The 13,718-nt window shown below is 47.1% G+C and overlaps 1 protein-coding gene across 1 annotated transcript in view; it reads right to left on the reverse strand.

Annotated features, from left to right (window-relative positions):
• Nucleotides 1-13,718, reverse strand: part of LOC131288242 (uncharacterized) — a 33,084-nt gene that overhangs the window by 2,625 nt on the left and 16,741 nt on the right. Inside the window, exons 2-8 of the mRNA XM_058317358.1 lie at nucleotides 5,531-5,695; nucleotides 4,703-5,446; nucleotides 4,369-4,593; nucleotides 4,057-4,285; nucleotides 3,836-3,976; nucleotides 3,618-3,754; nucleotides 433-3,510 (exon numbers count right to left, since the gene is read on the reverse strand). Coding sequence (XP_058173341.1) covers nucleotides 433-3,510; nucleotides 3,618-3,754; nucleotides 3,836-3,976; nucleotides 4,057-4,285; nucleotides 4,369-4,593; nucleotides 4,703-5,446; nucleotides 5,531-5,695 — 4,719 coding nt within the window. The remainder of the gene's footprint in view (nucleotides 1-432; nucleotides 3,511-3,617; nucleotides 3,755-3,835; nucleotides 3,977-4,056; nucleotides 4,286-4,368; nucleotides 4,594-4,702; nucleotides 5,447-5,530; nucleotides 5,696-13,718) is intronic.

Here is a 13,718-nt window from a genome sequence, read left to right on the forward strand (position 1 = left end):
TGATTCAGCACGTCCTCAAGACGAGGAGTTGAGGGATCGGGACCAAGTTGCCAAATTTGACCGTAATGCGAGGGAAGATAGGAAGAGTCATTCAAAGAGAATCCGAGGTCTGAAGGGCGTAGCGGTAGGAAAATAAGACCACCGAAGCGGTACTCTGAACATGTGTGTAGAGAGTAGAGAATTGTGGGAATAGGTAACGCTTTATTTTTGCCAAAGGGAGGATGTGGCATCCTGGGTTTCGGGTTACACGGATAGAGGGTAGTCAGTATGGATCGGACTCTGAATAGAGACGGTCGTGTGTGGCGACCGATGCCCGTTGACTCGCAGTGTATGCGTTGATACAGCAATATACGAGCATGGTGGATATCACAGGGATTCTTCGCAAAAGTTTGGCCAATGAGTAAATGAGCATGAGTGGCAAGTTTGGTTTACCTTCTGTCGCAGTTGTGCCTTCTGAAACGTTTCCAGATCACGGTACTGCTTCGCACTGTTACTGCCACTGCTATCGTCCGTGTGATTGCTCGGGCTGCTGTGGTTGTTGTGATTTCCGCTGCCACCACCATTTTCATCGTCCGAGCTTTCCGCGTGCTGCTTCTTCCGCTGGCGCCGGTTTAGTAGCGGCGAGTTTAGAATGTGCCGGATCGGTGAAGCACTTTGGTGTCGTTTGCTTTTTTTGCTTGGCGTTGGAGAAGCCGGTGAGCTGCGAGCTAACCGGGCCGGAGAGGCCGGCGGCGTTGACTGACGGCCGCCCTCTTCCATCTCACGCCAACGGCTGATGATGCCGCCCTGACAGGAGGGGGCACTGGTTCCACCGGATGGACGTGGATCTTCCGTTTGCGAGGAAGTTGATGCCGTTCCCGAAGTCGGTGGTTCCCCGGAATCGACGGACGTTGATGAATCCTTGCTCGGTCCCGGGCAGCTACCGTTACGGCGGTGCTTTTTCGGAGAGTCTAGTGAGTCCGCCTTGTTATGCCGGTTTTGACGACTCGCATTCCATCGGAGTAGGATCGGTGTGCTCGATTCGCTCTGCGGCTTGCCAGAGTCGTTAGATTCTGCCTTTGCCTGCCGGTTCCGACGCGAAAACAGTGGACTGTCAGTGAAGCTCGTCACGATACGCGCTACCGAACGGGACGGCGTGCTGTTGGACGGAGCGGGCGCAGTTGGCTCGGAGCCGGTGGATGATCCTGTCGTTGGACAATCGCCGCCATTTATCACACTGGAAGTGGTCCCTGCTGTTGCTGGTGATTGATGGTACGTGGACTTCCGATCGAAAAATCCTCCACCTTTTCCGGACGAAGAGCCTGAACCGTTGCTGGATTCCTTCCCGTTGGAATGATGATCTCCGTGGTTACCGCAAGCTGACCGGATGTACTGCCCTATCGTAGTCCGTTTCGTTTTGGGTGGCGCTTGAGGTGGTTTTCCTGCCCCAACCGTATCGACAGTGCCCGGTGGGCCCGGGCATTCGTTGACAGGTAGCGGAGCGCCAGGTTCTTTCTTACCTTCGTCGCCTAGGGCTTCGGCCTGATGTTGGGCGGCGTTTTTCCGACATTTCACACAAACCGGCTCGGTGGAGTTTACCGTCGGAGCAATTTGCTTGCAAACGGCACAACTTTTGGGCTGTTCTTTGCGGTTCAATATCGGCGTCTTGGATCCCCCCAGTCCAGACACTCCCGGGCCAAACTTCATCGGGGCCGTTCCTTTACGACCCACGGGAGGTCGGCATCCGTTCGCACCAACTCCCATCACCTGATCGGAGGACGAGTACTCCGTTTCGTTCTCGGACAGCTCGCTCACTTTCGGCATCTGACGGAAGAGGTTAATGAGATCACGATTTAGATTCGGCACGTCCTGCAGGATGTCGGAACACGAGTCGAGACTCTTGGACTTTGCGTCCACACGCAGCAACCGGCTGCTGGTTGCTGCTGTTGTCGTGGTCGTCGTTGTGGTCGCCGCCGCCAGTGCCGTCGTCATTGCTTGGCGTAGCTCGTCCAGGTTGCGTTTGTATTTTTTCTGACGCTTCTTGTCGACAAGCACCAGCCGCTTGTAGGGAGCATCTCGGCGCATCATCGAGAGTGCCTCCTCGCCCGGCACGATTGCCATATTGTCCAGGTAGCCAACACTACAGCTGCGCGTGATCGAGTCGGGAATACGCGCACCACCGGTTCCGCCATTCGCGGCGGTGATAAAGGGCATCATGGAGGCGACGGTAGGCGTGCGATGCATACCACAGGTCGTGCCGTTCCCGATGGTAGAGGGACTAGGCGTTTCGTGTCCGTTCGAGGCGGGCACGGTTGTTACCATCGTCGTTGTCGGCGTTGCTGTCGTTGGAGCTTGCGGTTGCAACGTCGGAGGAACTACCGGTGAGGCTGAGGTGCTAGGAGTGGACTCTTCGTCGATAAACTTAAGGTTTTGCTTCTTCGGAGTGCTCCTGGAACCACTCGGTGGCTGCGGGGAGTCCCGACCGTTTGTCACATTCGATCTGGTTGATTCAGCACGATCTAAATGAAGGCTTAAGTTCATGGGAACCGTTGCGGGAGCCATCGCCGAACTTCCTCGAGCTCCATGATGGTGGTCAGATGAGACAAGCGCATTCTTAACCTGTACCAGGCTACCGATGTAGTCATTGGCACCGGAGTAGCTCATAAGTGTGGTCTGACCCGCCGGCGGTCGGTCGAAGATAATGTCACTAGGGGCAACGGCATTTTTTGGCGATTGCAACGTCGGTACGGAACCCTCACAGTACAGTGGACTGATGGCGACACGTGACTGATTGCTGGAAGCGGACGATGGGCGTCCTACGAGGCTATAACCAATGCTTTGCCGGGGCGGTGTACGTGCCGCTGGGCTGCTGGCCACCGGGTGCAGTTCACTCACCACCACTACCGAAGCTTCCGGCGCTCCACCACCACCACCACCACCATCTGTGTCATCCTCGTAGGATTCGGCCCGTGCTAGCGGCCCCAGTCCCAGTAGCCCACGGGAAGAAGGCCCACCGGACGACGAGGAAGAACATCCAGCTAGCGCAGACGGTTGATGTCGCCGGGGGCGCGACGGAAAACGATTTGGCCTTGGTGACATCGGTGCAATCGGAGGTGCACTTTCACTGAGCAGCTTTCGGCTGATGGCACCGGACGGGGAACTATCACGCCCAGCGCCGGACAAAACTGACCCGAGCAGCCCCGAATGATGGTGCTGCTGTTGCTGGTGCTGATGAAGATGCTGCTGCAGCTGGTGTTGGGCCTGCTGCTGCTGCTGTTGCAGCTGTTGCTGCTGAAGCTGCTGGTCCTCTTCGTCTTCGGAGAAAATGTTCGGATTGAAGTTAGGATCGGGACCGGTGGGAAAGTCGTCCCGCAGCTCCGTAATGACCAGCTTCATCTGGCGCGGCTGTAGATGGAGCAGTGATGTTTTGTACGTCACCTGGCCAAGGTTCGCCGGTAGCGTTTTGGCTAGCCCGTGGATCTTGAACTTGGTGCCCCATATGTTCGACGTCACTTCCACCAGCTTCACGTGCTGTGATGATGGGGAGGGAGGAGAAGAAAACACAGAACCATGTCGGGGTTTAGTAAATCAAACAGGAACAAGGCAGTGGGCATCAACCACTTTGGAAACTTCTCTACCTCCGGCAGCGTGTCCAGATACGCCAGGTCTTCATTGTTTTCGGTCGAATCGGAGTTCTGGTTCGGTGAACGATCGTTACCGTTGGGGCTGCGCTTTTTCGAGGCAGGTTTTCGCTTCCGATCCAACCGTGGTGATCCTGAAAATGGGTCGAATGGTATGAGAATGTTAGAAATATCATCCAACGGGATGCGCTACCGCGATGCGATTAGTCACTTACGGCAATCTTCTTCGATCTCACTCTCAGAACTATCGGACCGACCGTTGGTGCCGGTAGTCGAGTGGCTCGAGGTGGACGAGCTTTTCGTCGTAGTCGTGGTAGTGGTCGAATCGGATGAGTATGTACAAAATGTAGAAACTTCTGCGTGCAAGCGATAAGGGATGGATCGTTAGTAAACAAAAAGAACTTTCGGTGAATGCGGCCCCACCAACGACACTCACCGTCAACCTGAGGATCGAATATCACAAATTCCGGCCGTATTTTCGAGGTCCGTTTACCCTTCAGCAGTGGCACCAGGCCACCGAGAAACTCCAGATAGAGCGTATAGCAAGTCCCTGAGCTCTGGTTGGAATCGTCATCGTGTCGTATCATCGTGCAGTGTAAGCGTGTCGAGCAGGCGGGAGGACGCGAAACAAACTCCCGCAAGGACCTCAAATCGGGAACACAACACTGAAATCGAAAGATACACAGCAACACCCGGTTATTCACCTTTTTTGCTTTTTGTCCAATCTAAACGCCAGATGGATACATACCCGTATGGTTTGAGCAAATAGATTACCGATCAGCGCCTTTATCCGACCGGGCAGGGGCAACCTGGGCAGAAGTGCTTCGGAGGCCAGTGAGGATTGCACCTTCAGGCGGCAGAACAGCTGCAGTGACGCAACGCGCCGCGAAACCCACGCTATGTGCACTTGCGTTCCGGTCGCAATAAAGATTCGCTTATCGTTGTGTCCCCAGGTGAGTGCCGAAACGGGATACTGGGGAAGCATGGGAGGGAAGTAATTGTGTTTAATTACATGGAAATATAAGCGCGATCGATATGGTGGGTGGTCCTATCGATCCCTAACGCTGTCTTCTTGCACTTACCGTGCTATTGGGGATTTTGGCGGTGTAGAGAAGGCTACCGGATTCGGTATAGAACTTGAGTAGATTGTTATACACCGTAGCACCGTGGACGTCGGTGACCGGTGGACTGCCCAGCTCCGTACCGGCCACTGCTAGCAGTTCCCGGGAGTTGCTCCACTCCATCACGATTCCCAGCTCGCCGTTCAGTCCGGTATGGATCTGGCTGGGCGTAATGTCGTCGTACGATTTCAGCAGATAGATGTACCCATTCTGGAAGCTCACCGCCAGCACGAAGCTACGCTTGGACGCATTCGTCACGCCGGGTTCCGTGTCTTCGCCCTCCTCCATCTTGAACTTCTCGCATGACCAAGCCATCGCCGTTATGCCGACGTCCGCACTCAGTGGCACCTGGGACACCATGGCACCGTGCACGTCCATTACGATGATCTGGCCCTGGGTGGTTCCGAAGTAAACCTGCTGGTCGTCCGGCGTCCAGATGCCGCACGTGATGGTAGCGTCTAGGTTCAACATTGACGACCAGTAGCGCTGGCCGGCGACCGAACCGACCAGCACAAAGCCATCCTGGTAGCAGATCAGCGCCATGCGCCCATCGTGCGACCAGGAGAAGTGCGTCACCGGCGTGTTGCGGTCGTTGATCAGCTCCACGCTCCACCGACCTTCGTACTTGATCCAGACAAAGATGATGCCGGAACTATCACAGCTCGCCAGCTTCTGGTAGGGCTCGTTCCACTTGACCAGGATTACCTGCACGCGATTCGAAACGATTACAGTCGAATGTTTACGTCGGATAATGAGAGAGCAGGTCGGCTAAAGTACCGGTACACTTACATCGGACCGATGGCCTCTTAGGTTGTAGTTGGTCCGTAACGGGTAGTCGACGTTCTTTTTGCAGTGTGAGGTGGTGAACGTGACACCGACGATGCCCCGGACGTTCCCCGTAGCCAGCCATCCTTCCTGGTAGTAGTTGGTTCGATTCAGCTTCCATCCTTCCTCCTGTAAACGTAGGAGAAAAAAATACACAAACCATTAGTACAGGGATGTCAAACATGTGGCTCGCGGGCCCCTTTGAAACAATGCATCGACAGTTTGGATCCTTGAGTATTGACTTCCGTTTGCATCGCACGAACTGCGAAGTGCAAAAGAACTAAACAAACGTCAATTTAAATAGGGTAAGTGCACCCATAGTGGAGCTAGTACCAATAGTGGTTGTAGTGGAATAAAATCCTAGCTCTACGCCGAAATATATACAATGGAGTTATTTGTTCTTCTTGTTCTTGAAATGTTCTTTGATCTTCTGCGGAGTGTTCAAAAGATGAACCATCCCATTCCGTAATATAGAAGCTTCAAAATTCATATTTTTCAAACAGGTTGTCCCAACATGCTGCATTCCTTAAGAATCTATAACGAATATCATGATTTCCTTAAGGCTATAAACCACTACAAAATCATTAAAACCATATGATTTCGCAACTTACATACTCCAATATAATTGATTTACACGAAATAAGTGCATTTTAGCTTAATTTTATTATATTTTTGTAGTTTTTACCATAGTGCCACTATAGGCACAAAAACCAGAGTTGTTCCTATAGTAGCCATAGATTTTTTCACAAGTAACACACAGAAGAAAGGAACGAGTATATTTTAGTTTTATTCCGTTTTTGGTCAATATAATCAGGTAAATTTAGTGATTTTATTCTGTCTCTACAAAATAAACAAAACGGAACTCGAGAGAATCGAAAAAGCAAGACTTAGATGGCGAAAACAGGAGGAGGCTCAGCAGAAGAATCAGAGGAAAGAAAAGAGAAAGCAGGCGAAGGATACACTATAGTTTTAGCTGGAATATTCAAAGCATTTTTTATGGAGTAAAATTGGGCATATTTCGGTAAAACAATACAGTTTTTTCAATGACAACGCATTGGTCAAGGAGTATTTTACCGTTCTGTTTGAAATATGCTTCAAAAATAAGTTATAGTCAAAATATATTCAAGTTTTTCGTGCTACCACCACTATAGGAACACGATACCACAACTATAGGAACCATACCACCATTATAGGAGCAACCGACTAGGAAGAAAAATACGCTTTTTTTCGTGTATTTTGTATGGTTTACGGCGAAAATAGATGTTTCCAGTAGAAAAGTCATGTTTCGATCATAATTGATTCAAATATGTAGAATATTGTGTTCTTAACAGTCATAAATTACACCTAATTGGTATTTACAGTACTAAGTGCACCACTATTGGTACAGTTACCCTAATTTCTATAAGAAAGTGATATACAACTTTGATCCACATCACGCGGTTGACAAGTGCAAAGGTTTTACACAGATTTTTCGAGACAAGCGAATAAATAGTGTTCATAAAAACAAACGTGATGAACTACAAGGGCATTCTAAATGAAATAACAGATGTGGAGGAATAAGTTAGCTGTAATAATAATGCATCTTTACCCTTCTAAAATCTTTACCAAAAATCAGAATACTGTAGAACTGTAACATACATTTAAATAAAATTGATTTTAATCCGTTAAAGTTTGGAAAACGATTGATCAAGAAACTTTCTTTTTAACTCTAAGTTGTAAATTTTATACGAAGTAATATAATATAAAAAATGTGAAAGTGTAAAACATGAATGACTGTTAAGATAAAACCTCACTGATAAGCACATATTTTCATCAATCCAATCAATGAAACTTTTTGGACCGCAATCCTATTTTAGGTGGAAATGCGGCCCGCAAGGTCTAACGAGTTTGACATCACTGCATTAGTACACACGCATTCGACGGTAATCTTACGCGAGCACTTATTACGATGAAAAAGATGAGTTTAAATTAAACCCTTTTGCCACGAAGTTCACCTCGAACGAAAAACGAACATTTTCTGTTTTATAGCAAACAACCTGAGGGGGACCTTGCCAACTGTTCAAAAGGCCAACCGCTGCACGGTGATGTTTAGTAGTTGCGTGGAAGTGACATTAGCTCCACCGTAGAGGGTTTTCAACTATGAGACCCACGAGTCAGGATTACTCGTCAAACATCAAACATGTGCCTGCACGGAGGTAAATGGCGAAGGTATAAGCTATACTGCTGCAACTCTTCGGGCCATCGCGCTGATCCACCGTGGGGAAACGGGGCCGGAAATATGTACAATTTGTGTGCAACAAGGACGCCAGCCATCGAAGGATAAAAGCAGTAACGGGTTCGAGGACCAACATGCCACACTGCTTATCCAAGCCCCCTTCAAGAACGCGCAGGGAACGGTGCATGCAATTTCCTGTTCGTTTCATTGATGGAAACTAGTATAAAACTAACAAAAAAAAAAATTCTAAATAAAACACACGTCATCGAAAGGGTATAAAAATGGCGTGCCTTACCGTTGTTTTGCAACTTTGACACGAACCTTTGTGCGCCAAATGGAACTTTATACTGCAATTTTGCACATAGCGAGGATAGACACGAATCGTCCAGATTGATCCGGATGAAAAATGAATTTTCCAGTTAGAAAACCGAAGGTAGGGGAATAATCATTTGAAAAAGGGAAGTTTTGAGTGCTGAACATCCAGCGTTTATCATTTTGGCATACCATATTGTGATGTGCAAACAAATCCCGAAAAAGAAAACCCTCGTGGTATAAATGGAACAAGTTGTTGGATGGATGGAGTGATAGGAACAGAGCGTTTCGGAACAATAATGGAATTCTGTTCCATTCGTCTCGAAAATAGCACACACTGTACGCGTTACGAGCCAATTAATTTACTACCACCACAGACGAGGGACAGCTTTGGGAAACAAATTCCGTAGACACTGCATCGTCCAGCAAACGGTAAACCGTCCCATCGTCTCCCGCCGCTCGAACCAAACGAACGGAAGAGCGATTAATTTACAAACATACATTAATCATCGAATGACCACCAGACACGCCACGGTGTCGCCGCGTCGGGCGCGCGTTGGTGGACGTTTGTTGTGTATATTATTGGGTTTACAGAGTACCATCGAAATCCAGATTTCGGCAGAGGGAAAGAGAAAGCCCCGCATTAGAGATCGGACTTATGCTAAAGCCCAAAATCAATAGTAATATCCATAACATTCCCACCCAATTGTCCTTCTGCAATTGATTCCGTAATCGGTGTAACCGGGGTGGGCTATTCCTGGCCCCCGCTGGAGCATTCATTTCAATTCTCCTCCCGAGTGGATCCTCCGAATTGGGCATTGTGCCGTGGCGCTTACTGTGGTAATCCTGGCCAACAAACATCCACAGGGCGTTCAATCGGTTTCGAGTCCTTTTGGACCGGGGGCCAGTTTACATTGTTCATCCGGATTATCGTGCGGTTGAATCGACAGAGGTTGGAACCCGACGGAAGACTTGTTCTGGTTTTCTCGTTTTCCGCTGCACCCCTCAACGACCCGCTCGGTTTGCACGCCTCGGGAAATCCGCGAATCGTGTGATGTTTCCCTCCGCTGACTCCGAATCTCCGAGGCCGGGCGGCGACCGGTCTGGTGACCTACAAAAACTAACCATCTTCGGTACATTTGTACTGTAGATTGTATCAGAATGAAAGAGCGAGAAGCTGAAGTTGGATTCCAAACGCGCACAGCCACGAACAGCTACGAAGAGTGTCCTCGCGACGGGAGGTGGTCCTGGGTTAGTGTCGCGTAAAGGCGAGGACGGATGTACCGATCGCAAACAGCTTGAAAACGGATCCAACAGTGGAAGGACAAATAGGTGGTAGAGAAAATCGATTAGAACATCCAGCAAAAGCGTGTGGCCAAGAGGACATTGGGAAGGGAGGAACGGCCATGCGGAAGAGGAGTAGTAAGGAGCCTAGTAGAACGTACCGCGGGTTACCGGGTACTAGGGACGATTCTCGGAAAGAGAAAAATTCGATTTAGCTACTATAAATAGGAAAGGTTCATAATGATGCGAGCCATTCCACCATTAAGCCAACAACAACCGGGATGGTCAGCCAAACGGTACCACCAACGCCCACTGCAGCCCACTGATAGGCCGCGGCGAATTAATAAAGGAATGGAAAGGAAAGTAAGATATATCTGACACGGGTTTAGCTCAATAGAGTGGGAAAATATTGAGGCCAAACGTGCGGAGCCCTTTCAGATACATACCTATACCAGGAAACGGTTTCTTTTTAGGTTGGGCTGTCAACATAAGGCAAACAAACAGTACCAATCTACAGCGAACACGAACTCCGGAATGGGTCGTTTTAAATCGACACCAGCGAAAAGACACTAACATCCCTCGACGGTGAACACATAATTGAACCGTTGGCGAGCTAGTTTTTACTTGAGCCTGTTCGCTTAATTCCGCTCAAACAATTTTCCGGAAAAGTGTTAACAACATTTCAGGCCGCGATGATGGGAGCGCTTAATGGACAGGAGGTCTAGTCGGTGATAAAAGCTTCTTTCTCCTGTTTTTGCGGCACATGCTGTGCATTTCATCGAATTTTCATTCTGTGCGTTAATTTGGCGTTGTAGAGTGGAAATTTCAATGAATTTAACTTCCTTAATGACGTTTTAGTTGTATTTAGAATATTCTATTACATAAAATGAGAGAGTTAGAGGTTAATTTACGAAAACATAACGAGCTTAAGGTTGTTGAGATGATAACAACACTTTCTTGATTGATTGAGGAAGGTGGTCGGTGAAAGTTCTGGAAAATAAAATTGCTTGGTGGTAAAATTATTATCAATATTTCCTTTTGGTGTAAAACTTCTGGTGTTATAACATCTGTTTTCTTGAAAAAAAAGATAATCCATCAAACATGATATTATTTCCATTCCTATATTTTCCTTTTTGCCTTGTGCCTCTTCTATTCATGAGTTGGTTTGTTCTCTAACAAGAATAATAGTATATTAATACTTTTCCTGAGTAAATATCATCAAATTTTTGTTCACGTTGATCTTTATACATCTTGTTGATTCCAATATTCTATTATGTAAACCCCGTATAAAAAAATCTCTAAGAAATTTTTCATTTTGATGTCTAATAAAAGTACAGTGATAATTTATCTCCAAATACTGTCGATAATCTTTAACGTTTGTACCGTATTTTTCCGTGTATAAGGATCCTCTTAAAAAATATTAAACGTAAATGAAAAACATGTTTTTCTCATTTTCACTAGTTTTTACAATTTTATTCTTGTTTTAATCTTCACTCTATCTCTGCTTGGAGGTAATCCAAAATGCTTCTCTATCGCATGATTTCCATTCACTTTTGCGTATTCAATCATCTTTAAATTTAAAAGAAGCATTTTTGAATTTACAATTTTATTCTTGTTGTAATCTTCACTCTATCTCTGCTTGGAGGTAATCCAAAATGCTTCTCTATCGCATGATTTCCATTCACTTTTGCGTATTCAATCATCTTTAAATTTAAACTGGATTTATACGAGACTCTCTTTGTTAGAGGGATGTTGATTACGCGATTTTGAAGACGAATACCAAAAATCAATCAGTTGTCAACAAATCTGTCATATACAAAGTTGTCAAAAAAGTGTTGAAACGTAAAAATTTAAATGAGCTAATAAAGCTATAATAAAGCTAAAATCGAAAAGTTACTACCCATGTATAACGACCCCCTTAATCTGACTTTGGTCATTTTTGAATTGAAAGGGGGTCGTTATAAACGGAAAAATACGGTTTGTTTGGAATGGGGATCCCTATTTCCTATATGCAATACAAATGTCCGTGGTGATTATGAATGTTCCAAATGAAAACTCTAAATGAGCGTTACAATAATCGTAAGCTTTAACCGGAAAATGATACTAAATTTTGATTAATCCGAAAGTTCCTCTTGTTAACGTTGATTACGAAAGTCAAAAGATACCCAATACTGTAAAAAAACGTGTAAATTCTTCATGATAATATAAAACTCGTATAAAGCAAGAAATTTTTTTTTTTTGACAATGCATGAATTGCATACATCCATTAAGCAGGATAATTTAAACTTTAAAGGATGAAACCACTGTCGTTTCACGTGCTCTTCAGCTTCTTTTCTCCCAGAGAGTGTTATTATTCCCCCCATCTGGAACAACATCATGCACCATGAGTCACCATCTCACCCGGACCCAGAAAGTCCCGACAAACTTCTACCGGAACATTTTCCAACTTTTCCACTCCCTCCAACCGCGATGGCGTTTCCTCCTATCCTCCCCTTGGCCCTTCGATTCGATTACTCAGTGCTGATTAAATTGAAATTTATTGGCCGCTGTTTGTTTGCGGGAGAAAATTTATTATCTTCCTCCCGTGCCCCGGACGCAACCTTCGGACCTTCGCCTTGGCGCCTTGGTAGACGGCAACAAGCCTCACGTGGCACCGCTTACCGCGCGAAAGGAGCCATGTCGCCGGCCCGCTTCCGGTGGGATGTGATGCGCTCTCGAGGCGCACGTACGTACGCGTGGTCGGTTACCTCGTGCATGCACGTACGGCATCGTCACCCACCTAACCGCACGATGATGTCCGAGAGTGTTTTCGAGTGATAACACACGCCTTTTTCTCGTTGACAACGACCGGCTGCTAGCCAAGCGGAAAACTGGGGAAACCGGGTGGTGGTGCAAACTTTCCAACTAGGATTATTTTCCATTACACAATTTTCCGACTGACCCACTTCCGGCGTACGACCGGATGGGTGGTGGGATGGGACGAACGGATTAATAACGACGGGCAGCGCCGGCAAAGGCACACGCCATACGCTGCGGTCGGGGAGGGAAAATACAATCAAAACTTAGATAAGGCCATGGTTTGCGGCAAACGGTATGCACGACGTTGCGGTTGTTGTCGAAAAAAAGTCGGTTTCATTTTTAGGTTATCGCCTCAGAAATGAGTAATTCGGCCGGGTCGATCTTTTCACAAACTGAACGTCACCGGAGGTCAATTTATTTTCCCGCTCACTGGCGCTCTATGGTGGAGGAAGGCGGGGAAAATAGACCCCATTCATGCATGGGTGGATGAAGAGGCGCCTAAATTGATCTGTCTAGGGTGGCGAATACTTTTTCACATGAATGATGAGTCAATTTTGAGAGAGAAAGATTGATGAAACACTGGTTTAAGTTGCGATTGTTAAATAATGTAATGTAATAATGCTTCTAAGGATGTACATAGAATTGCACATCACAAGTACACTTAGTTTCATCATGCTGTGTATGATCATGTCCTGGGTTTTCTTCATTTTTGTTACAATTTAGCGTAATGTATATTTAGCGTCTGCGTCTTATAATTCATCCAATTGCATATCGTTATTTAGAATGCTAGTAAAAATGGTCCATCGCTTTAACAACTATGTTGAAGCATCACACATTTTCGTAAGCTTTACTATGAAGTAGAGTACGGGGGCTCCTTCAATCCAATAAAACCTGAACATTTCACCCCCGGTCAAACATAGCCAGCGGCCACAAGGTGAGCGAACATCATCAACCGTCAAACAGCAATCCCTTGCCAACCGCGTACACATCCACTGCAGCCCGGCATTTCCATTTTTGCCGAGCCGACATTTTCCGGTCATTTCCGTCCCGTCGGACCGTCCCTCGGTTGCGCTAGAATTGACAGTAGTCTCGTCGCTTCCGGACGGTCGGTGGGATGTAAGTGCTGGAGCGGGAATGTTGGTCCGGGGGCAGATAGAATTTCAAAGCTGGCGAAAGGTGGCGCTCGAATTTGTCTGCGAGTCTTCTGCATAATTGGATTTTCATGTCGATGAGTTTCTATTCCCTTTTTTCCATTTTTCTTTCTCGTTATTATTGGTGTGTATGGACACACACACACACACACACAGATTGGTGTGGTAGGTGAGTGAATATGCTGCAAACCGTACCCCGGAGTCGTCGAAATTCGGTGACCGGTGAAACTGACCAGACTGGTGTCGATTTTGAGTCGATGGAAAACGGAGAATATTTGGTCGAATTCACCGAGCGACTGCACTACCTTCAACTGGTGTTGGATGGAATATTCCGGCCGGGAATGCTTATTTGGCCTTTTTTACGGCTTTGTCTACAAAGTAACCCCCTCGG

This window comes from Anopheles ziemanni, chromosome 3 (assembly GCF_943734765.1).
Source record: "Anopheles ziemanni chromosome 3, idAnoZiCoDA_A2_x.2, whole genome shotgun sequence".
NCBI lineage: Eukaryota > Metazoa > Arthropoda > Insecta > Diptera > Culicidae > Anopheles > Anopheles ziemanni.